The 23837-nt window shown below is 41.6% G+C and overlaps 1 protein-coding gene across 1 annotated transcript; it reads right to left on the bottom strand.

Moving 5' to 3' along the window:
- Window positions 1–10103: 10103 nt before the first annotated feature.
- On the bottom strand, window positions 10104–20669 carry DIPK2A (divergent protein kinase domain 2A). The gene is made up of 3 exons (XM_066622077.1): window positions 20016–20669; window positions 11610–11913; window positions 10104–10937 (listed from the first exon to the last, which is right to left on the bottom strand). The coding sequence occupies exons 1-3, from the start codon at window positions 20667–20669 to the stop codon at window positions 10606–10608; spliced, it is 1290 nt and encodes a 429-aa protein (XP_066478174.1). The 3' UTR covers window positions 10104–10605.
- Between the last annotated feature and the right edge of the window lie 3168 nt (window positions 20670–23837).

Genomic DNA, 23837 nt, shown 5'->3' with positions numbered 1-23837 from the left:
AGGGTCATATATTAGTAGGGTCACCTGGGAGATATGAGCCTGCAGCCTGCAGTGTGGTGTGCTATGTCAATTGTCAAAAAAACTGATGGAGTGCTTTGATAATTTTAATGCCTTCCCAGTGTGCCATGAGATGAAAAAGGCTGAAAATTTCTGTGCTAGAGCCTGGTTCTCTAGTCATGGTTCACACAGACCCAGCATTATATCTATACCAGACCAATCTAACAGAGTGGTTCTCAAACCTTTAGCACCAGGACCCACTTTTTAGAATGAGAAACTGTCTGGACCCACCAGAAGTGATGTCATGACCAAGCAGGAAAATTTAACAATCCTAGGCTGCAATCCTACCCACACTTACCCAGGAGTAAGTTCCATTTTCTATCATTGGTAAAATAATATGCATAGTAGCTTATAAAAGTACAGATTCATAATTTTCCCAGATGTAGTCACATACCATGGTAGCATCAAATCTATTAAAAATATTGAAATGAATGGGGACCTACCTGAAATTGGCTCGAGACCCACCTAGCGGGACCCAACCCAGTTTGAGAAACACTCATATAACATATAGATATCCCCCGCTTTGACGGTTTTTTGACATTCTGCTCTTACAGCACATTCCATTTTCAAAAATTAACATTTGTTTTAATAATAATAATAATAATAATAAGGTATTTATATACTGCCTTTCTGGTCCTCGGATTACTCCTCTGACTTTATTCAAGGCAGTTTACATAGGCAGGCGTTTCTAAATCCCTCAAGGGGATTTTTACAGTCATAGAGGTTCTCTCTTTCAAGAACCATTATTTCAGAATGGATCTTCCTGGTTTGGTCTCACTTCTGGTCTCCAGTTCTCCCACACAGGCTGACAAGCAGCTTACAGGGAGGCAACCAAGACACTTCTTGCTCACACCAAGAGCAGGTGGAATCACTCAGCTGGGCTTGTCAGCTGCTTCAAGGTCTCACCATTCTCAGCCTTTCAGGGAGCTGCCGGTGTCCTCGAACTGGCGACCTTCTGATGTTATCTTAGGGTTAACGGAGGCTCTACCCTCTAGACCAGACCTCCTGCCTTCCACATCTTTTAAGGTGTGATATTTTGACAGTTCGAAGAAAATCTGGCAAATGTTTTAAGGTATTGCCCTTTACACTTTTAGCATATTGAGTGGGGGATTGTGAAGGAGAACATTCATAAAGTTGTGAATGTCTGTGGGTGTTGGTGAGACTGTTGTGGTCTTTTATTTGCCCTTAACATGACTGCTGCTTGCAGAGCTAAGAGCAGCCCAAGTTAAAATATATTCTGTTCACAAAAACACAGTTGCCAAATCTTCCTGATGTATGACATCATACATAACCGTAAGCCCTTTGGAACTCTGAAAAGTTTACTTTTGAGTAAACATTTTGAGTAAACATGTATAAAAATGCAATTAATTCTGTACAGCAATGGTCCTCACACATTATTATTATTATTATTATTATTATTATTAACAGTATTTATATACCGCTTTTCAACTAAAAGTTCACAAAGCGGTTTACAGAGAAAAATCAAATAACTAAATGGCTCCCTGTCCCAAAAGGGCTCACAATCTATAAAGATGCAAAAGAACACCAGCAGACAGCCACTAGAAAAGACACTGCTGGGGTGAGGCGGGCCAGTTACTCTCCCCCTGCTAAAAAAAGGAGCACCCACTTGAAAAAGTGCCTTTTACCCAATTAGCAGGGGTTTAGCACTGGGATCCACTTTTTAGAATGAGACCCACCAAAGTGATATCATGACCGGAAGTGACATCAAGCAGGAAAATTTTTAACCATCCTAGGCTGCAATCCTACCCACACTTACCCAGGAGTAAGTCCCATTGACTATCATTGTTAAAAGAATATACATAGTAACTTGCTAAAAATACAGGTCTGTAACATTTCCCCAAATGGTTTCACATACCATGTTAGCATCAAGGCTAATATAAAGAAAATAAAATATTGAAATGAATGGGGACCCACCTGAAATTGGCTTGTGACCCACCTACTGGGTTCCAACCTGTTGAGGAAATCACTCAGGAAATCCAACCCAGGAAATCACTCAGGTCCTGTGCACAGGAGGAAATGTGACAAGCACTATGTTTGAATAGCCTGTCTGTAGCATGTAGCAAGTAGCAGCTGTTACCGATTGCTAACTCTGTGCACCTGATCGTGCACCTGATTATTCCTTGTGCATAAAACAAGGCTGCCGACAAACGCTCAATTGGGTGCATAGGAATCAGGATGCCGTATACGTGCGTTGCTGTATGTTTGACCATGTTATGGTAAATATCCTTTGCAAATAATATACCTTGGTGATGGAACCCAGCTTTTCATGTTGAGTGCTTCTTTGCAATTTACAAAGCCTCCTGAGGGACTGCCTTGGACATTAGCCTTGAGTTTCTGCTGCGCTGCTGTTTGTTTTTCACTCTGCTAGAAACTCCTATACCCTACCACAACACAACCCATAATTTGAGAAACACTGCTGTAGAGAAATAAAAGATTCTGGTCAGAGAAAGACAGCACTTTTAAAAGTGAAGCTCCAGATAAGGTTACTGTATTTTTCTTTATTTTGTAGCTTCATATTTCAAACAGGGTGGGGGTGATGGAGAGTGAAAATCTGTTGAGCACCAAGGACTATCTGAAGACAGGGCCCTGAGTGTGTGTGCAAATTGTTCCTTTCCCCTCTCGATTAGGTAGCCAGGCTATTTCTGATGATTAAATGACAAATGCTGAAGGGGGAAAAGGGGGGGGGTGAACAATGCTCCAAAACAGAGTGCTGTAAACGAAATCTTTTATCCAGTATTCCTGAGGTCAGCCTCCAGTTATCCCCAAATCTAGTACAGATCCACTGACAATTTACTGAGATATAGTTTTACATTAAAAATGTTATCCACAACAAAAGGGGGGAGGAGTCCACTGTGGATGGATGCTGGATGCAATCCAGCAAGGCAGTTCTGGTATTCTTAATAGCTATGGAATATGGAGATTCCATTCCTAATTATAACAGCTATTTAGAACAATGGACACTGTTACCTTCAAACTGCTCCTGGTAGCATGTTGGGGATGCGCTGTGTCTTGTAAAGATGTACTAGGAAGACTTCATCAGGTGTATCTCTAGCAGATGATTATGTAAGTTTCACCAGATGAGTTTCTGCCCTGAATGCATGCTTCCTTAGTCCAGTATTAAGAAAGATCATGGCAAAGTATGGGCACATGGATCCTAATTTGTAAAGCTAGCACAATCTATATTAACTGTACCAAGTCTTACCTACTGATAGGGCACAGAATGAAGGTAACCTCTTAGTTTCTAGTTTCCCATTGTTCTGGAACACTAGCGGAAATGGTATGTAGCTTAATACTTACTAATTGTACACTGTAGGTTTTTTAAAAAAATTATATTAGATATTTGACAGATACTTTATCTTGAAGAAGGGTGAAAAGTCAGCTCTGTAATAGCAAACACACAAAAAGGACCATGATTCAGCAAAAAACTAGAACATTTGTTCACATCAAAATCCAAATATGAGGATTTCCATGCATCTCTAGAGGTTACTTAAAACTTCTAGAGGTTACTTAAAACCATTTCTGCCCAGCCCACAGGTGTACACATTTGATCCCTGTTGCGTGTGTGCAACGTTGGGCAGAAATGGCTTAAGAGCTGTGCTTCACTAAGGCTGTCTTGAACATTTGTTTGAACTTTTTTGGTATTCGATGAACAGATTCACTTTACCGACGGTTATCTAAAAATATTAAAATAATGCTCTGATTCACTTTTTAAAAAATAGAGGATAGTATTAGAAAGAATAATGGAGCATTTTTTATCATGTTCTCACTTCCAGGAACTGGAAAGCATGGGTCTCAGTCGTCTCTTTGGTACCCCATTGATAGTTACACTTGAAATGACTGAATGTACTATAACATTTAATCACCTGGTCTCAGATATTCTGCACAGTAATACATAAGATGTCACTTTCATCCTAACTCTGAAAATCCCAAGATTAAGCTTTTAACACAGAACATTTATCACAACTTATTTCTTTAAAAAAATAAAATTCCCCATTGCTTGTTATCCCTCGGAGAAAGAAATGTGACAAACACAAAGATTATTTTCTGGATTCATACTGCAATCTAAAGCTGTTGAAGGATTCTGTTATAGCAAGCATACTATGATCAATGGTTTAAGGTGAATCTGATGTCATATGTCCCCTGGCTCCTTGTTATTAATTACAGAGTGGCAAGACTATCTCAGTACCAAATTAGTTATCAATGAAATAAACTGTCACTGGGAAGCTAAAACTCATTTGTAAAATTTCATTCAAAGAGAATGTTCCATGGGCTGAGAGATTTTCTCTCTCTCTCTCTCTCTCTCTCTCTCTCACACACACACACACACACACACACACACACACACACACGAAAAAAGCTCTGGAAATAACTGATAATTTGGTACTGAGATAGTCTTGCCACTCTGTAATTAATAACAAGGAGCCAGGGGACATATGACATCAGATTCACCTTAAACCATTGATCATAGTATGCTTGCTATAACAGAATCCTTCAACAGCTTTAGATTGCAGTATGAATCCAGAAAATAATCTTTGTGTTTGTCACATTTCTTTCTAGTCAATCAAGCAATCATGAAAAAGTAGGCAAATCTCCTCCCAATGATCCTGTTTCTTTAAACATTGGTGAGCTGACAACATAGTTTAAAACTACTGTATAAGCAAAATAATGGAAACCTTTATGCCAGGTATTACAGGAGGAAACTTGTCCTGTTCCACCTAGAATTAATTAATCATTTAACATTGCACCTCTGTTGCACTTTTTAATGTCTTTTGGTTTGTGCTTTTTCTTTTGACATTGCTTTTATGCTGTCCACTGTGTTAGCGGGTCTAAGAACATAAAATCCTGCTGATGAGGCCAGAGGCCTATCTAAGTTCAACATCTTGTTTCCTGCAGATAAGTATGTGAAGTCCACAAACAGAAAAGGCATACTTCTATTCCACCGTTGCTCCCTGGTCACTGGTATGTCAGAGGCCTACTAATGTTAAACCTGGAGGTAGCCTAAAACCATCATGTTTAAATAGCCCGTGATAGACCTGTCTTCCCTGACTATGCTCAATCCTCTTTTAAAATCTAAGCTAGTAGCCATCACTCCATCTTCACTGCATGAAAAAGTATCTTTTTTTGTCTATCTTGAACCTTTTACCAGTCATTTCATTGGATGACTCAGCTTCTTGTTTGTAAAACAGAATGTCTACCTACTTCCCCCACCATTTCAATTATGGTGAAATTAGGAAAATCAGTTCTGTCACCCCTTCATAATTCTTTCCCCCCAAAGCTAAAAGCTTTAAATGCTGCAGCCTTAACCTTCTAAGAGCCCAATCCTATCCAACTTTCCAGCACAAATGTAGCCATGCCAATGGAGATTGTGCTGTAGCCTGCTATGGAAGGGTAGTCAAGAAGGCTTTCTCAAGGTAAGGGAATGTTTGGGCTTGAGGCTGCATTGCAGTTGCATCAGTGCTGGAAAGTAGGATAGAATTGGGCCCTAAGGAAGTTGTTTCAGCCCCCTTTTCATTTTTGTTGCCTTCTTCTGTACCTTTTTTACCTTTACTATATCCTTTTCAGGGTGTGACAACCAAACTGTACAGGTACATTATGATATCAGTCTCATTCTCAAACCCTTCCCTAATTATCCATAGCATGGAATTTTGACTTCTTCACTCTTTGGGAAAAATAGCAGCTTTGGAGAGTGATTTTCAGTAGGAAAGTAATATAAAGGGAAAAGTCAATTTCCCTCTGGTCCAAATCAGGATCCCACCCCCTGCAGTTATAGGCATACAAAAATAAAAGGCATTTCTGGGTCCCAACATATCGCTTTAACAAGTACCTCGTGTTCCTGACGTGAAGTCATATAGCTACGGTGTCGCTGGAAAAACATAAAAATATGTGAGAAGCAGGAAGCCTAAAGATTATCCTGGTAAATACAGCTTCTGTTTACCAACCAAAGTCTACTAGTGTAGAAACAGTGCTTTATAGAGCAAACATTTGATGTTAGAAAGATTTGTTACACTTTCAAAATATTTGCTGTTGGGTATTTCTTGTACAGTTGTTTACAATTAAGATAGTTTTCTGACCTTTGAGTTATGCACCCATCGCCTAAGAATCATGCCTTATGGAAAACGGCAACAGTCACATTTGTTACAGGTTCTAAAAAGTAGGCATCAATCTAAGAGCATTTAAGATCTGTTTTTAAAAAAACCACATTCATACAACCACATTTCACATGGTTGCAACAGCCGGATGGGTACAACAGACTAAGAACATGTACATGAAACTGTGTGTTTCCTGGAGCCACTCCCATTCCCTTCTTCTGTTGTCTCTTGCATCTATTTTAGATTTGTGAATCCCTCAGAGAAGAGATATGTCTCCTCATGTATTGTAAAGCACCAAGCACACCAGTGATGCCACATTTAACAGCTTCTGACCTATGCTGTCACTCAGTTTTCATGAACCCACAATTTTCTACGTGATGGAATAAAGGAAAGTTATTCAAAAAACTTTGAAAAAAAAGGGAGTAGAAAACAAAAAAGAGATACAGTATATACTGACAATTAAAAAAATTAAGTAGATACCTAATTAAAAGCTAAGATCAATGCTTTGGAAGACTATAGTTCTTTTAGAATAAATCACTCTAGAGGGATCATCCATTTAACTCAGAGAGCTTCTACTTTCTCTAACTTACTGTTAGAGCAAACATTGTCCTGTAATTTTCCTGACAAAGTTGTTTTCAGTACCCTTGTACAGTACTACTAAATTGCTCCTTGTGCAGTGCCAGTGCCCAACCCACACTCAATTATGGTTTTGGCTTTGATGCATTTTTGTGGGTATGTATGGAACAGGACACATAAGTAAAAAGGTCAGGTCATGTAAAGCAACCATCACAGTTTGCCTTGATGTTAGAAACATGCTTCCTTTTAAAAGAATGGTTTGCAGCTGCCATAAATTCCACACGGTACATGCAGAAGAGTCAAGCTCAAATAAGCTACTGCAATGAGCTCCCTATCATCAGCAGCAGGACCTAAAATCTTTACACCCAATAAAGAAAGTAAAGCAGCAGAAAGAGAAGCCACGTGTCATAGTTTCAGGCCAGTAGACCCTGAGGGTGACACACATTTGTGACATACATATTAAGCAGTCCTTGTTTATTTCTGTCCAGTTTGGCTTACTGTTTGCCACTTTTTGAATGTACAAGTGTTCTACTACAGTACATTTGTATTTGAAACAGAATGGGCCATAGAATCAAAACTCTAGAATCAGAATCCATTAACAAGATGCATCTGGTCATTCTGTAATAGTTCCAGAAATGGAACATAACCAAAGGGATACAGTTGGCTTATGCTTTTTTATAACTATTCCTACGTATGAGGATTTAAGACAAATTGTACCCTACCTGGCTGATGTAGCTTACTGTTAATTTGTGGAATTCCATTTGTTTGTGCTATATGATCACCATAAACAAGAACGTTTTAACTCAAAGAATACCAAGCTGAGATAAATTATGTAAGAGAATCCATTAGCATCTTTGCATCTTTCCTCAGCAGTCACCAAAATTAGGTGGTGAAGAGGTATTACTAGCCCCAACTCTAACAAACCAATACTAAACAATCCATCATCCTAGCCTTTTATTTACCAATGTTATCATAGTACCAAGACCAGATCTTAAGTTACAAACCATGTCCAAGAAGAAAGCTCTGCTAAAATAGAGCAAACAAGGTTCATTTAGTCCAGCATCCTTCTCCACTTCACCCACAGTGGCCAGGTAGCCCACCAGGAATATATGGAGGCAAAGTCCCTATATCTAATATTCACTACCATACCGCTTCTGAATATGGAGGTTTTTATTTAGCCATTGTGGTTAACAGCCATTGATAAACCTGTTCTCCATGAATTTGTCCAATCTCTTTTTAACGCATTTCTGCCCAGCCTGTAGGTGTACGCATTTGGTCCCTGTTACATATTTGCAACGTTGGGTAGAAATGGCTTAAAGTCATATAAGCTAGTTGCCATTCGTGGCGAATTTACCCTCTGCTATCCAAAATTACCACAAGTATCAAAATGTGATACATTTGAAACCCAGTTGAGGAAAGTTTTTGTTTTTTATTATTAAGTCAAGAGAAGTTGTAAAAACAACCTTAGTATAAAGGCACAGGAGACAGTTTTGATAATCAAATTAAACAGTAACTTACAGTACAAAAGACAAGTTTTATGGACATACAAACCCCCAAACGTCTCATTCAAAAATATTTCACCATTATTCATGGGCAATGACTAAAAATATAAATTGTCCTTGTACAATAAATACTTGATAGGTGCAAATTGAAGAAAACTTATTGCTTTCCACATAGGTGATTTCCCTGTAGACTGAAAATTATGGACTCCTTTTATGATTAGAATTCTGTTTATCAGCATGTTTTCAAGGGGGAACCATGGAAAACCAACCCCAACCTCTCAAAGAACACTTGGCAGTTGAACTGCCTCAACAGCTGGCAGTGTTTTATGTTGTTTAAAGCCTACAGCAATCATACTTCTCATTCATAACAAAATGTGGGTATTAAATTAATATTGTGGTAAAAAAGGCCTTTTGTGGCAAGCTAGTATTTAGTTTCACATTTAAAGTTTTGCTTAGAACTTGAGCAAAAACAAAAAGCTCACAAATTGATCATCATAATTCCTATATCAGTATGTGGAGGAAAATCCAAAGAAAATTAGCCAAGACTACACTTCCTGAAATAACTGGGAACTAAACATATAATTCCAAATTATTTCAGTGGCATCCAAGAATGCCTGATGTGCCCTAGAATGTGCCCATAATAATCAGAGGTGAAGAGAGGTTGCTACAGCAAAAATCATTCTTCCAGAAGGAAATAAAGCCCAACGTAACTAAGAAATGCAGCTACTCTCTAGAGATGCTACTTGCAACCAAACAGCCAAATGTTACGGCAATGCAAGCCAAACAAAAATGAAAGGACCTTAATAATGGCAAGAAAAACTTACTGGGATATTCTGCATGTTTTCACAGCTTTGAAACAGATTGAATTTTCTCATCTCTTTCTTGCCTCTTTGTTCTACCTGCCTTGATACTTTTTCGGCACCTTACTGATCATCTTCACATTGAGCAAACCAACTTATGCTGACATAGAAGTATTTGGTTAGCCACAGTGGCTTTGTTCCTGTTGTAATTAAGATCTTTTGCTCAGGATTAGAATGTCATCATAATTACCAAAAGAATCTCTGCAGTTGCTATATATGTAAAGAGAAAGAAACAAGTTTCCAAGAAAGGAATTCATTTTTAACAGCGATTCAACTTCTTGTGCAACATTTGATTTGGGGGAAGGTACCTCTCACTATTACAAGGTTGTTTGAACTGCAACTGAAAAACTTAATGCAACGCAAGGCTTCTACAGTAAACATGAGGAGTACCATTAAATAGCCAACCCCATGGTTGAGAGTTCCGTAAACATCATTACATTGCAAATTCAGCAGAACTGTGAATAATGCAGAACAAATGCTAGCCTGCTAGGCATTTTCTCATTTGTAAGGGGAGTTTCCTAAACTTTAACTAGTATCAAAATTTCTCCCAAGGAATAACTACAAACCCTCTGAAAATTGAGTCATCAGTGGCTTAGTGTCACTACAGTACATAATTTTGTTAAGTGATAGAGACTGATACATCATCAGTTTCTTTGGCTTACATTTCACTGTACTTGTAATTAGCAAGATATTGTCCATCTTCATTTTAACTATTTGAACTTCTTCCTAAATCTTCAGTTACCTTTGTTAAAAGTTACAGTTGCTCATACAGGAATTCCCTGCTGAATAAACTACTAGTTTATATATTGTAATAAAGATGGAATTTTACTCTTGACCACCTTGTCAAGCATTTCCTGCAGTTAAATTATAAGAAATTCAAACATGACTAGGTTATGCTCACTCTATTTAAGACTGCTTTTATAAGCATAGCCTGAATAAGGCATACATACAGTAAGAAACAGTAGAAAGAACTCAAGATTAAAATAAAATTCCTGTACTCAAGTGCTGCAGGGCATTAAATGAAACCTACTAGTTTCAGGGACAATGAGACACACCTAGGGATTATCAGAATGTATGTAAATTCCACTTTAGTAAGCTGTATGAATGCAAAACACAAAAAACTCAAAGGAACACACAAAACACAGACAGTGACACCAGAAATACAAGCCTTTAAAAACAGGCCAATATAACTTGACTTCCCAAGTAAGGGCATCAGTCTCACAAAATTGTGGTACTAATGCAGACGTATGTGAAGTCCTATTTGACATGAGCAAGTCCATTAACTTGGCTGTCTTCTAATCTGAGCCAGTCCAAATGTAGTTCAAGTTGTAAGAGGGATATGTAATCTTGTCATCCTCAAAGTACCATACAATTTTGTAGAATTTATTAAATCTTTGTTCTGGTTCTTGTCTCTTTTTTGAAGTTCAGAACTCATTTGTCCATGTATCTCTGTGCCAGCATACTCACCAGCTTACAAGTCCAACATCCACCCACTATGAACTACCTCACGTTATTACTTAGCCGTCCAAGGTATTCACGAAGTTCTTTTGCAGCTTGGAATCTACCATATCGCTTCTTTGGATTGGCACACTCATCCAGCAAGGCCTCAAGTCGACCATCTTTGGCAATTTCAGCTGGAGGATCATGAAGAAGACCTCCAGAAGTGCCACGCCAGGTGGCATGTCTTGATAAAAGGTTCTGGCAAATAGCATAGTAGTTGTGGTCCACAGTGACACGAGTGCACAAAATTTCCTTTGAGAAAGAAAGACAAGCTTCCTTATCACAGTCATCAAACTTGCTTTCATACCATACATCCCAGTTTTCAGGCTTATCTGTGGAAATCATAAAAAAATAAAAAGTAAACACAGGGAGCAGAATTAAGGCATTTTCTAGTTCTTAGTATTTCACTTTTTTTAAAAAGTGAAGATGAAATATCCAAGCACTAATAGCACTGTATGTGAATCTGTCTTTGTTTTGTACCATTTTACACTACTAACACCAAAACAAGACTAGCATGTTTCAATTAGTTTGCTATCACTTTATATGACAACAAGAATTTTGAACACAACTTATGTTCACAGTTGTAAAAACAACTTGTTTCAAAACAGAATAGAGTTTCAAAGGATTCAAGGAAACCTGTTCCTTAAAGTTTTTCAGCATGCCAACATCAATCTGGAAAAAACCAATCTGGAAAAAACCAAAACATTTCTGAAAGTGACTAGAGGCCATAAAGATTAAATACATTTGTTAACAAAACAAATTAACTGCTCATGCTTTTTGAATTGGTATCATAATATTACACAAAAATCCAGGTTTGTTCAGTGATATAATAAATTTGCAAGTTCTGCCTTAATTATGAATTGTTATACAGTAATTGTTTGAATATTCACTGCTGCATTAGCTAGACCCATCACTTATTTAAGCAAGAAGGGGAAAACATACCTTAAACTGTTAAAATGCAAACAAAGAACTGACAGACCTCAGGAGAAAACAAGCCAACTTACTTTGTTTGATTAACCTTTTATCTGCCACCAAAACATTTTCAGCATCCACAATGATGACCTTGCCATCTCTTGGGCCTACTGCAAAGTTGTCAAAGCTGACATCAAGGAGGTAGAGTGCAAATTCAAAGTCATTGTTTGTTAGCTGCTCTGCAATTTCCATTAACTGCCATGCCAGGTCCACTCGTTTTTCCCATGGGGCAGTGAAGTAACTCCAGAGTTCTTCTCCCACATAGTTCACAGCCACCATTCTTCCACATGCTCCCAAATACTTTGCAAATGGCCAGCCCTCATCTGAGGGAAAACTCTGCAAAGGGAAAGACTTTTGATTAATGCTGGAGAGTAAATCATGAGATGTTGAAGAAGAAGAATTTTGGGGGTGGGGAGGGAAAAACAGAAACATTTACTTATCTGATAGAGCTGACTACTGCCCTTTGCCTACAGATTTATCCCCTCAATCCACAATAAGGGGAGGCACACACCCAGCAATATACGTCTTGTCTCATAAAGTTTGCTTTATATCTATATAAATGATGCTTCTAATTAAGCTCTTGTCCTATATCCTCCCCAGTTTGTTAGTTCCCAGGCAAGCACATTGTTTAGGGCCTAAACTCAGATAATATAACTAAAAAAAATCAGCAACTCTTCATTCTCCCCAACTCACCTTTATACACTTCAACGTCAGGTGTGCGGTAGATAAAATATAAACATAGGCCCACACTTAACCTCCATCATGCTGTACTGAAAAATGTACTTCCTTTCTTCTCTGCATCAGAAGCTCTGAGCAACTTTAAAGACCCAAAAGAGTAGACATACAATATTTCTACTCTTTTCCATCTTTTCCACAGAGAAATGAGATAAAATTCCCCATGTGAACCGTGGTTCATGTTCCCTCCCAGTGGTCCAAGTTATCATTCCCCTCACCCTATATAATCGGTCTTCAACTCTATCAAGAGCTGGACCTCACCATCAGGCCCCAACCTTCATATGGTCCCAGCTTTAACATCCCAGCAGGTGAGGGGTGGGTCAATATGTGTCCACAGTTCCTCTTTTCCCACTCAATAATAACCACTTGGCAGGACAACAAGAGCTGCTACATACTCACCATGGTAAATCACCACAGGAGCCAGTACGCTGCATTCATCAAGAACGTACCATGTCAGGATTATCATGTGCTCTTAGAACTTGCAAATATTCAGTATCATGTATAAGCAAGAGAGCAACTGTAACTACTTTAAAATTCACTGCAGCTGTTCTGCATTAACTGAGAAAGCTGGATACAAAATTATTCATCATCATTAACTCAAGCAAGCACATGGAGTAACCTCTTCATTTGTTCATGTAAAAAGTACTAGCAAGTATTGAATATACTTGAGATATCTTAATTTGTCCCTGCAGCAAATTCCATCAACTAGTTAACTAGAACAGTGGTTCTCACACATTTAGCACCGGGACCCACTTTTTAGAATGAGAATCTATCCAGACCCACTGTAAGTGATGTCATGAAATGTTTAACAATCCTAGGCTGCGATCCTACCCACACTTACCCAGGAGTACGTTCCCATTTATTATCATTGTTAAAAGAATATACATAATAGCTTGTTAAAAGTACAGGTCTGTAACATTTCCTCCAATGCAGTCACATACCATGGTAGCATCAAGTCTAAGATATTAAAAATAAAATATTGAAATGAATATGAAATTGGCTTGCGACCCATCTAGTGGGTCCCAACCCACATTTTGATAAACACTGAACTAGAACATGTTTCGTAGTTGGCAATAGGAAGTATCACAATAGGATTAGGAGTTTCACTTTGTTGGAGGGGGGCAGCAGCAACTCAATTCTAAAATGCTGTTTGTGATCCTTAAAGCACTAAACTTCTGGGAAACCAAGTTCCTTGCAGGTTATCTTCACTTCATACATTTTTTCATGTTCCAATCATTATTAGAGGTCATGCTTTGATGGCTCTGCCATCTGACACATGTTGGGCACCTGCCAAGAGCAAGGTCTTTTTGATGGTTATGCCTACACTTGGCATGCATTTATGCCAAGTGGTTATGCATTTATCTTACCCTTCTTCAGACATTGGGTGAAGATCTGATTTTTTAATTCCAGTTTTGGGAAAGTATGACAGCTGGCTGATACCACTGCACACTGAGGTTGACCGAGCTGCTTTTTTTGTTCATTGTTGTTGCTCTATTGTTTTATTTTTATACACATTGAAATATGAACCCAATAATACACATTTTTGGTAGTTGATTCCAAGATCACAGGAAAACTGAAGTCTCTGCTACAGTTTCTATTTTCCTCTCTAGAAGGTGATTTTAAAAGGGGACATTACCATAAGTTTTAAAAATGTTGTAATTCTAAAACACAAATTAAAAGGGTGTATTCCTTCCCTATGTACACACAATTAAAATGTGAAATGCTGCAATCAGTTGAGATGCTTCCTAGAAGGCTTGCATTTGCATCACTGAATGGCTTATCAGCCATAAGATCCTGTTGACAGCAATCATGAGCCCACTGTAAAGTAAATAATTTATTGTACAGTGAATCGTGTTTTAATGGAGTTTATTGCCAAGTGATTTGATTGTAAAGTGATTTGATTGTAAAGTGAGGGTCCACGGTAAAGGATTTAATTATTGATTTAAAATTACCTTATTTAACCAATCTACCTTATTTGGCTATTTGAATGTTTACCAATACCAATGCCAACCTGCCCTAGAAACAAATGACTGAGCAGAAACATGCCCAAATACCAAAAGTTCTACAAAAGCCCTGGTGACTTCTGTAATCAGCAAAATCTAAGAACTAGATGTTGCCCATTAAAGGATATCTGAAAATACCTATTTTTAAAGTCATTTACCTCATCAGAAGCCAAAAGTAAAAAGTCATTATAGACTGTAAAGAAGAATCTATACTCTAGGCCAGAATAAGAAATCAACATTCAAAAAGCATAATTTTAAGGCACCCACAGTAGCATTGTCATTGAAATTTACATGGAAGATTTAAATCTCAGTCTAAACATGATTACATTTTCTTGCCAGACAACAAAATTTTCACTGCTCACCAACAAGTAATCAGAATTACTTTCCCACAATGACAGGATGCAATCAGATGAAGAATGACTGCATAGGAACAAGAGAGAAATAGTGAACTGAACAAGCATGAACTTTTTTTGCAAAGCAAACCAATGGCATGTCAGACAGATACAGACCTACTCAGTAGCACTGAACAAAATTATTCTGTATGACGATGAACTATATTTTTATTTAAATTTTTGACTCAATTATACTCTGTCTCATAATATTGATCAGAGGCCTTTGCTACATATAATCATAGGTCATTTCTACAGGAAGATCTCATAAACTCCTCCATTAAATTTTTAAACGTATTTCTACAAAAGATTGCTTTCACCATGCAAAATATATAGTGGTTAGAGACATGAATAAGAGAGGTGTACTTAGATGACCAGATAAGCAAAAGTAAGTGAAGAACTGATTACCTAAATACTTAAGACTATGAATGATGTGCCCTTGAAAAATGTTTCTATGATAGAGCTTTCCCGTAGCTTTCCTGTAGCTTCAACAATCTATACAAATGTAGGTCAAGCTTAAATAATCTGAAAACTAGCTCAAATAAAAGCTGTCTGTTGAGGCAATGTGCATTTCATAAGCACTGCCACTTTACAAGTAATACTCCAAACAGGCTTCAAACTAAGCTTCCAAGCTCTGGCAAAAGTCTTATAATCCAAGAATCACTCCAGTTTAGTGGATTATTCCAGACACATTTCCCATTATAAAATCAAAGTTCAGGCTTTGTATTTAGTGCCTAGTCATGCATCATTTAGTTCCACTACAAACTGCAACATATCTGAATCCCCTTCAACCATCAGCAAATTCTTGTATTAAACTACAGCCATTCTTCATCAAGGTTTTTACTCTATTTTTAAAAGTGATAGTGATATTAAGAATCAGTATAACAAAATCAAAAACCAGCTTTTGTAGCAAACAGCCCCAAGTTATATATACCCATGGCCTAAAACCAACTACACTGTTTAGCAGGTACTACTGCAGGTTAGAAAACATCCCTAGAGAAATTTAAAAACAGCTACAGATTAACAGAAAAATAAGACTATTGTTAACTACAGATAACTGCTTGCTGCAATTTGGATATCATTTTTATGAATATCACTGTTGACTATAGCAGTTTCCTTCCTCCCTAAGAGATGCTGCATACACTGCAGAGTACTAGTGATTGGTAAGGACAATAAAATAAAAAGAATGGCTAATGAGCTAAAATTTACATGCATATATATTCTAATAGGCACCCAGTTACAAATACATGCACAGGACACTGTAACTTTTATTATTTAACACACTGAATAAAAACTAAAACTGTTGATAAAACACGCAAGCCTGCTTATCTATCTGGGTTTCAAAAATACATGAAGCTTACAGAATAAGACCAAAGTTCCACTCAACTTCCTGTTTCCAACAGTGACCAGTGAGATGCTTCCATGCAGCAGATTTTCTAAAGCATCTATCAAGTAGGGAAATCCAAACAGGTTTCCAAAGAGCTTTTAAATTAGTTAGCTTTGAGAATAGCTACTGATAAGTTTATAGCTGCATAAGCTCACTTCCCAAGTTCACCTTTCTATGGACTCTCACCATTTATAGCTCTTTTCCTTTTTAAGAGCAGTTAAAGTCTTAATTTAACTGCATCACACTATTTCTTCCTCGACTCCAATAACTTCTATCTGAACTAAGGAATCTGTTAAAGGATGAAACCTTAGCCATGTTTACCTGAAGTCCCACTGAACACAATGAAATTTACTTCTGAGTAGATATGCATAACATTGTGCTGTAAAAAGGTCCAACTGCCTGATATTAAAACTTACTATATCTGCAAGTAAGTGGTTACAGTATGAATGGGCACAGACTATGAACACATTGCCACAAACTATGATGTGCTGGTATAAAATTTACTGCAGGCAGGTATGATCGTATTGCTCTCCTTATCTAAGCTATCTGTAGCTTGGGGTACACAGCCCAAAAAGCACTCGGAATGAGGCAGGATGTAAGCTGCATTTCGACACCCAATTCTTATGCCAGAATTGCAGGCAAATACATAGATGTAAATATTTACGTAAATTTATACTGAAAACATAAAAGAGTAACATAGCCCCTCATCTTTCCTATTCAGTCCATTTTCTTTTTGCAAGCTGAAATCTCAAAGTTATGAAAGCTTTTAAACAAAACCAAATTTTCAATTTCAAATCATTTCTAGCGGAAGACGTTAAAACAATTTGCTTGTACTAAATGAAATATAGTTACATTGATTACATGTTGGTTACAATTTCAGTGGCACATGCATGGACAAGTAGGACCTTGCATTTCATTATCATTCACATGTAAATCATTCACTGAATCATTACCTTCACATGTAATCATTGACAAATCATGATCTTTTAGTTTACATGCATTAACATCAGTTCTGTGATGTATTTACAAACTGTGGCCTTGGTACATTACGCTTTCTAGGAATTATATGCATACCAACTATGTACACCAAAATTTCATTGTGTAATTTTTCAGAGAACGTATTCTAAGTATTCAGAACATTTGCATGCTACACTCAACTTAAAGTCTTTAAAATCTTAAAACTTAAAATCACACTAGTCTGAATTTAACCACAACTATTAAACACTCTTCACATAGCCAAAGTTAACGTTCTCTCCATATGTAACATTAATCTAGTACACTATCAGAACACTTCAGCCAATATGGAACTTTTTACACACAAGAAGTACATCAACTTTAAGTAGAACGCTGCAACTAAAACCACAAGAGAAAGTCTGTCAACTTTTAAAAACAAAAATCTGTCTAGATTTCGAGTTGATAGCACTCCTTTAAGTAATGTTAAAATGCATACACCAGCTGGTACATACCAAATCGCTTAACAAACCAACAGAGCACCAGCTGCTTCCACACACCACTTGATCCTTCTTTGTAAACCATTCTGGTCTGAAGAAGCAACTCAATAGTTATTTTAGCACATGTACTGATATTTGAAGACACATGGTTAGGAAAGTATTTTGAAAGACAAAGAAAATAGCTATTTCATCTCAAGTCAAGACAGCTTATTTTCTGTAAACATTACATCACTCATGGAATCTCAACTCTATTAGATTTCAGCTAAGTGATGCAATGTCACAGCAACTTTGGCTTTCTCCATGTTTAGATCCCATGAGCCTGAGTCAAAGTTTTGTGGAAAATACATGCCCCTAACAAGCAAAAGGCTATACACCAAAATAGCACAAATAACTACACACACAGGAGTAAGGGCACTGTAAACTGGCAGACTGGAGGAAGTTTTGGACTGATGGACTTCAAAGCAAAAAATTTTCTTCTTTGTCAACTTAACTCATTTAATATGAAAGCAGCCAGCCATGTCACATTAACACCAATTCAAACTAGAACAAGTGTGTGAAATAGTGTCTAACTGAATTTGGCAAAGTCTAGCCACTTTGACCCAACAAATGCCATGATCAAATTATTGAAAGCCCAAAATTTAAGTCAAGGTGGCAACAGCATGAAGCTTCTTGTCCTTAAGTTACAGTGCCACCAAGCCTGCTACCTGAGAAACAACAGTTCCACCACTAATGGATTACTACAAAGAAAGTTAATCAAAAGAGGAATATCTTTCTTAAACAGAAGGCGATTTAAACAAGAGTTTTTTTCATATTTATATGTTATCCCTATATGTTATCCCAGTCTTCTTGCTTATACAAAATCATGTACAATCAAACAATAATTAAGGAGCTGATGCAGAAATTGAGAACATAAGCACTTATATGCAGGAAAATGGTCACAGATATCCATAGATTTAGAACTTAGAACAACTGAATCTCTTTCCAAGTACACACACTAAAAACTGCAGCCTTGGATTTAAAGTATTTTGCTTGTGAGCATTTCCAAAGAGGTTCTTTGGTCATTCCTCAACAAGTTTGGAACAACAAAAATTAATAGGTGGTCAGTAGCTTAACCCATAACCAAGTTAAATCACCACAACTGAACAGCAGCTGATTTAGCATGGTTGATAGCACATGAATTCAAACTGATTTTGTGTTTATGTCCTAAACTAGAGCAACAAAGTAAACAAAACCTGAAGGGCACGTAGATACTGATTTCCTAAAATCTGTTCCAGGAAGAGTGGAGAACCAGTCTGGCCAATGTTGCTAATTAAGAAACATGCAGGCACAAACATGCACTTCTCAAAAAGAGAGGGTTGGATGTCTTGGAGAAGGGAGTCAGGGATGAACAGGAAGAGCTGTGATCATAAGAATTTGTAACATGTACCCTAACCCCAGCCTTACCACCCTGTCCATTCAAAACAATAACATCTGACAGAATTTTCCAACTACCTGGAAGGATACAGTGTAATAAGAGACTGGAGAAAGTCAAGAGAGCCCATAGCTTTAGTTTAACAAAGACTGAGCTCCTTCATGGAGATTACTAGCAAAAGCATTCCTTGCTGAGAGCCCAATTCTATGCACTCAGAAGTTTCATTAGGGCTTATTCCCAGATGAGTGTGGATACGACTGCAGCCTTACAGCCCAATCCTATCCACATTTTCCCAGGAGTAAGCCCCGTTAACTCTAATGGAATTTACTTCTGAGTAAACATGCATAGGATTGGGCTGTTAAGCTCCAATCCTATGCACACAAATGTACCTGCTCCTGAGTAGATATGCATAGGATTGTGGTGTTAGAACCCTTACCTCTCTGCCCTTCAACTTATAAGGTAACTAAGTAAAGGCTCCATGTACAGAAGCAGGACAACAGAAGACCAGATGGCCAGCACCTTCACCCTGTAGGCTGTGTGCAGACAGCACACCCCTACGGGAAGGGGGTGGGTGGCAGTGACAGTGGGTAGTGAGGTTGCTATCCTAACCACACTTACCTGGGAGTAAGCCCCACTGACCCCAATGGGACTTACTCCTGAGCAGACATTCATAGCATTGTGCTGTTTGAGCCCTTGCCTCCCTGCACTAGCTACACAGAGCCTCCATGCACTGAGGAAGCCCACCAGAACAAGACCAGAGGGCCAGCACCTTTGCCCCTGAGGCTGTATGGGTGCAGTATGAGGGTGGGTGGGTGGCAGCGACCACTGAGGCTGCAATACTAACCACACTTACCTGGGAGTAAGCCCTAACTGACCCCAATGGGATTTACTCCTGAGTAGACATGCGAAACATTCATGTACAGGCAGCCCACCAGAACAAGACCAGAGGGCCAGCACCTTCGTCCCTGAGGCTGCAAGGGTGGGTGGCAGCGACCCTAACCACACCTGCCTGGGAGCAAGTCCCGCTGATCACAACGGGAGGAGCCTCGGGGCGGCGCTCACCTGCAGCACGAGGGGCTCGGGGTTGAAGGCGAGCGTAATGAGGAGCTGCATGCGCTCCGAGTCCTTGAGGTTGCGCAGCAGGAAGCTGCCGGAGTCCTTGGTCTCGGCGTAGCGGCGCACGAGGCGGTCGAGCAGGCGCTGCGAGGGGCAGTGCACCAGGTCCGACCAGCCCTCCACCGCGTCGGGGGTGAGCAGACGGACGTCGCCGTTGATGCCGGCGAACTCGGTGGCGTGCAGGGCCGGGAGCAGGTCGCAGCGCCCCCTCCCGGTGGCGCGCCGGCAGATCTTGGCGTCGAGCTCGGCCAGCTCGCGCGCGGAGCCCAGGCGCTTGAGCACGACGCGGCGGCTGCCCTCGCGGGGCTCCCCGTAGCGCGCGAAGTAGACGTTCTTGACGTTGAGGAAGTCCAGCAGGCGCAGGCGGCCCCAGCTCTCCAGCCGCAGCTGGCCGTTTAGGAACTTGCGGCACCAGCTGGTGCCCCAGCAGGCCGGGCACTTGTTCAGCTGCAGGAAGCGCCGCTCCGCCAGCTCGTTCCGCTGCAGCGAGGCCAGCAGCGCCGGCGAGTTCAGGGCCAGCGCCGCCGCCAGGATGCCCAGCGCCGCCAGCTTCGCGTAGCGGTACAGCCGCCCCAACTTCAGCGACACCAGCCGCAGCATCGTCCGCCGCCGGCCGGCCGGCGGGTCCCCAGCACCGCCGCCTCCGCACGCTCCGCGCTCCTCGCGCCGCCGCCCGGCTCCGACCGACTCTGCTCCGCGGGCTCGCCCGTTAAAGGGCAGCCAACTTACTGGGGGGAGGGAAGGGGCGGCGCCGTCGCCACAGCCGACGACGAGGGAGCCCGCCGGACAGCCCGCCACGCCCCCTCCTCGCCTCGAGGGGCGGAGCTACAGCAACTGCCGCCACACTGTCCGTTGGGGCGCGCGCCTGCGAAACGCTCGTGAGGGGTTGCGTTGGCGCTGGCGCCTCCTATACCTCACACCTGTGGGGGGGCGAGAGGGAGGGGGAGAGGGTGAAGGGGCGGTGCCTCCGCCACAGCCGACGACAAGGGAGCCCGCCGGACAGGGCCGCCCCGCCCCCTCCTCCTCGAGGGGCGGGGCTACAACAGTAACCGCCGCCACACTACGTTGAGGTGTGCGCCTGCGAAACGCGCGTGACGCGTCGTGCTCGCGCGCGCGCGCCTCCTATACCTCACACCTGTGGGGGCGGGGCCTCCGCCACAGCCGACGACGAGGGAGCCCGCCGGACGGCCGCCCCGCCCCTTCACCTCGAGGGGAGGAGCTACAACAACCGCCGCCACTGTCCGTTGAGGCGGGCGACTGGGTGTACTCGCGCGCCTCCTGTACCTCGCACCTATGGGGGGGCGGAGGGAGGGGGCGAAGAGGCGGTGCCACGAGGGAGCCGGTCGAAAAGAAAGCCCCGCCCCCTCGAGGGGCGGAGCTTCAACAATAGCCGCTGCCACACTCCGTTGAGGCGCGCGCCTGTCAAAGGCGCTTGGCGGGTTGTGCTCTTTCGCGCGCGTGCCTCCAGTACCTCACACCTGGTGGGGGCGGGGAAGGGCTGGGCGGGGGTGGCGCGTGGGGCACACCCGGCTCTGCAGTGACGAGGAGGAGGCTAGGCTGACGAGAGCGGGGGGAGGGGGCGTGGCTTAGGGGGCGCGCGATCCCGCTGGAAAGGCGACCCAGCGAAGTGATTGGTTCAGCTCTCGCCGTTCCAACCGCCGCACCCCCCCCCAAACACTCATAAGCCGCCGCTGGGCGCTGTGCCGGCCTTGTGTTGAGGGGGAAACCGGTATGGTGGGGAAAGAATCTCCTCAGGCCACCATGTTGGCTTCATTCGAGGGGGGATCTTGGTGAGGAGCAGTTCTCCGTCACTCCCCAAAGGGGGGGCGGGGAAGGAGGACAAAGGAGCCAGGCAGCGCTTGGGAAGTTAATTAGAGTGGGTGGGGGGCAGGTGAGGCAGAGCCTCCCCTCTGGAGCGCTTGGAGAAGCGCCACCGCCATGTGAGACACCCAAGCACCCACAATGCATGTGCATCATGCGTGGGTTGTGGGTTCTTGGGTGCCTCTCACGGCGGAACTTCTCCAAGTGCTCCAGAGGGGAGGCTCTGCCTCACCTGTCCCCACACACCCATCCACCCCTGAGTTGTCAGCGCCTCACATGGCAGTGGTACTTCTTGAAGGATTCCACTGGGGAGGCTCTGCCTCACCTAGCTCCCCACCCACCACATGTCCCTGATATATGTGATCAGTGGGCTCTGCCCCCTGTAAAGTGGGAGATGCAACACCAAAAACTGTTCTTTTACTTACAAAAGTAACCTTAGCCTTTGCACTTCTTTCTTTAAATAGGAAACTGTTCTGGTTGAAGAGCGATGTGTAGCTACTGCTGAATGAACTCATTTATGAGCACAGAGCAAGCTGCAGCACCACTCTTCTCTCTCCACTTCCTGCCCTGGCTAGAGAAGTTCTAAGGCTGGCTTCCCAGCACAGGATGCTGGGTGAAGGGCTTACAGTTTTCTACACAAAGTGCTGACTGTGCAAGACTTCTGTTGCATCTTTACTGTTGTGCTTGCATCAAGATATAGCTGAGGTGTCTGCAAACGGTCACATTCTGGGAGTTTAAGAGCATATTACGGCTGCAATTCTAAACATGCAGCAAACTGTTAAGTCCCAAAGAAGTCAATAGAGGTTACTTGTGAGTAGGCATGTTAAATTGCATGTGGCAGAAGGCCTGTCATCTCCCCATGGACGCAGCATTTGGACAACTCTGCTTTTCCTTGCAATGCTGTATTTAAGCAATACAACTGCGGACAAGACTATATCATAGAAAATTAGTAGTATGGCTCAGGCAAACTAGTTGTATAGAAAGAAGCAATACATTTATCCTAATTTACCAAATTCATACATGTCTGTTAGATTTGTGTCTAACATACAGTCAATCCTCATTATCCCTGCACTCTGTTCCCATAGATTCGTTTATCCACAGCAGGGGTGCCCAAACCCTGGCCCTGGGGCCACTTGTGGCCCTTGAGGACTCCCAATGCGGCCCTCAGGGAGCCCCCAGTCTCCAATGAGCCTCTGGAGATTTGCTGGAGCCCACACTTGCTCGACGCAGCTGGTCTCAGCATGCGGGCAACTGTTTGACCTGTTGCATGATGAGGGCTCCCTCCACTACTTGCTGTTTCACATCTGTGATGCAGTAGCGGCAGCAAAGCAAAGGCCAGTCTTGCTTTGTGCAAGGCCTTTTATAGGCCTTGTGCTATTGCAAGACCTTCATTCATTCATATAAGTTCATCTTTAATATATACATTTATGTAAATGTATGTAAATTTATTCAAATTTTAAATGTGAATTAATTCTTTTTTCCCTGGCCCCCGACACAATGTCAGAGAGATGATGTGGCCCTCCTGCCAAAAACTTTGGACACCCCTGATCCACAGGTACAAGAGTGTAACTTATGTTGTGCTTATTCATTGTCCTTGGCTGTTCACAGCCATTCTGAAGTCTCAGTTATCTGTGGCTGAACCCATCAGGATGCATTTCAGAGAAATGTCTAGAAGCAGGACTATGAGACCAGTTGACCCCTTTGCTTCAGGTGGTGGGCTGGGAGAGGCAACATGCTGGGGTGGGGGTTCCCCATACTCACTATCTGTACTGCCTGCACCATCCAAAAACAGTGAACAGAATGGCTTACCTCCTAATGCAGCTCTTGCTTTGCATACAGTGGTCAGAAGAGACAGTACTGGGAGCAGAGGGTAGGCCTAATTATTTTTACTGGAAGCTTTTTGTTGGGTAACTTTATCATTTACTAGTATCACTTTTGTTCAGTTGG

The sequence above is a fragment of the Tiliqua scincoides genome, chromosome 3, assembly GCF_035046505.1.
Source record: "Tiliqua scincoides isolate rTilSci1 chromosome 3, rTilSci1.hap2, whole genome shotgun sequence".
Classification (NCBI taxonomy): domain Eukaryota; kingdom Metazoa; phylum Chordata; class Lepidosauria; order Squamata; family Scincidae; genus Tiliqua; species Tiliqua scincoides.
This window is presented reverse-complemented; position numbering and strand designations above follow the sequence as displayed.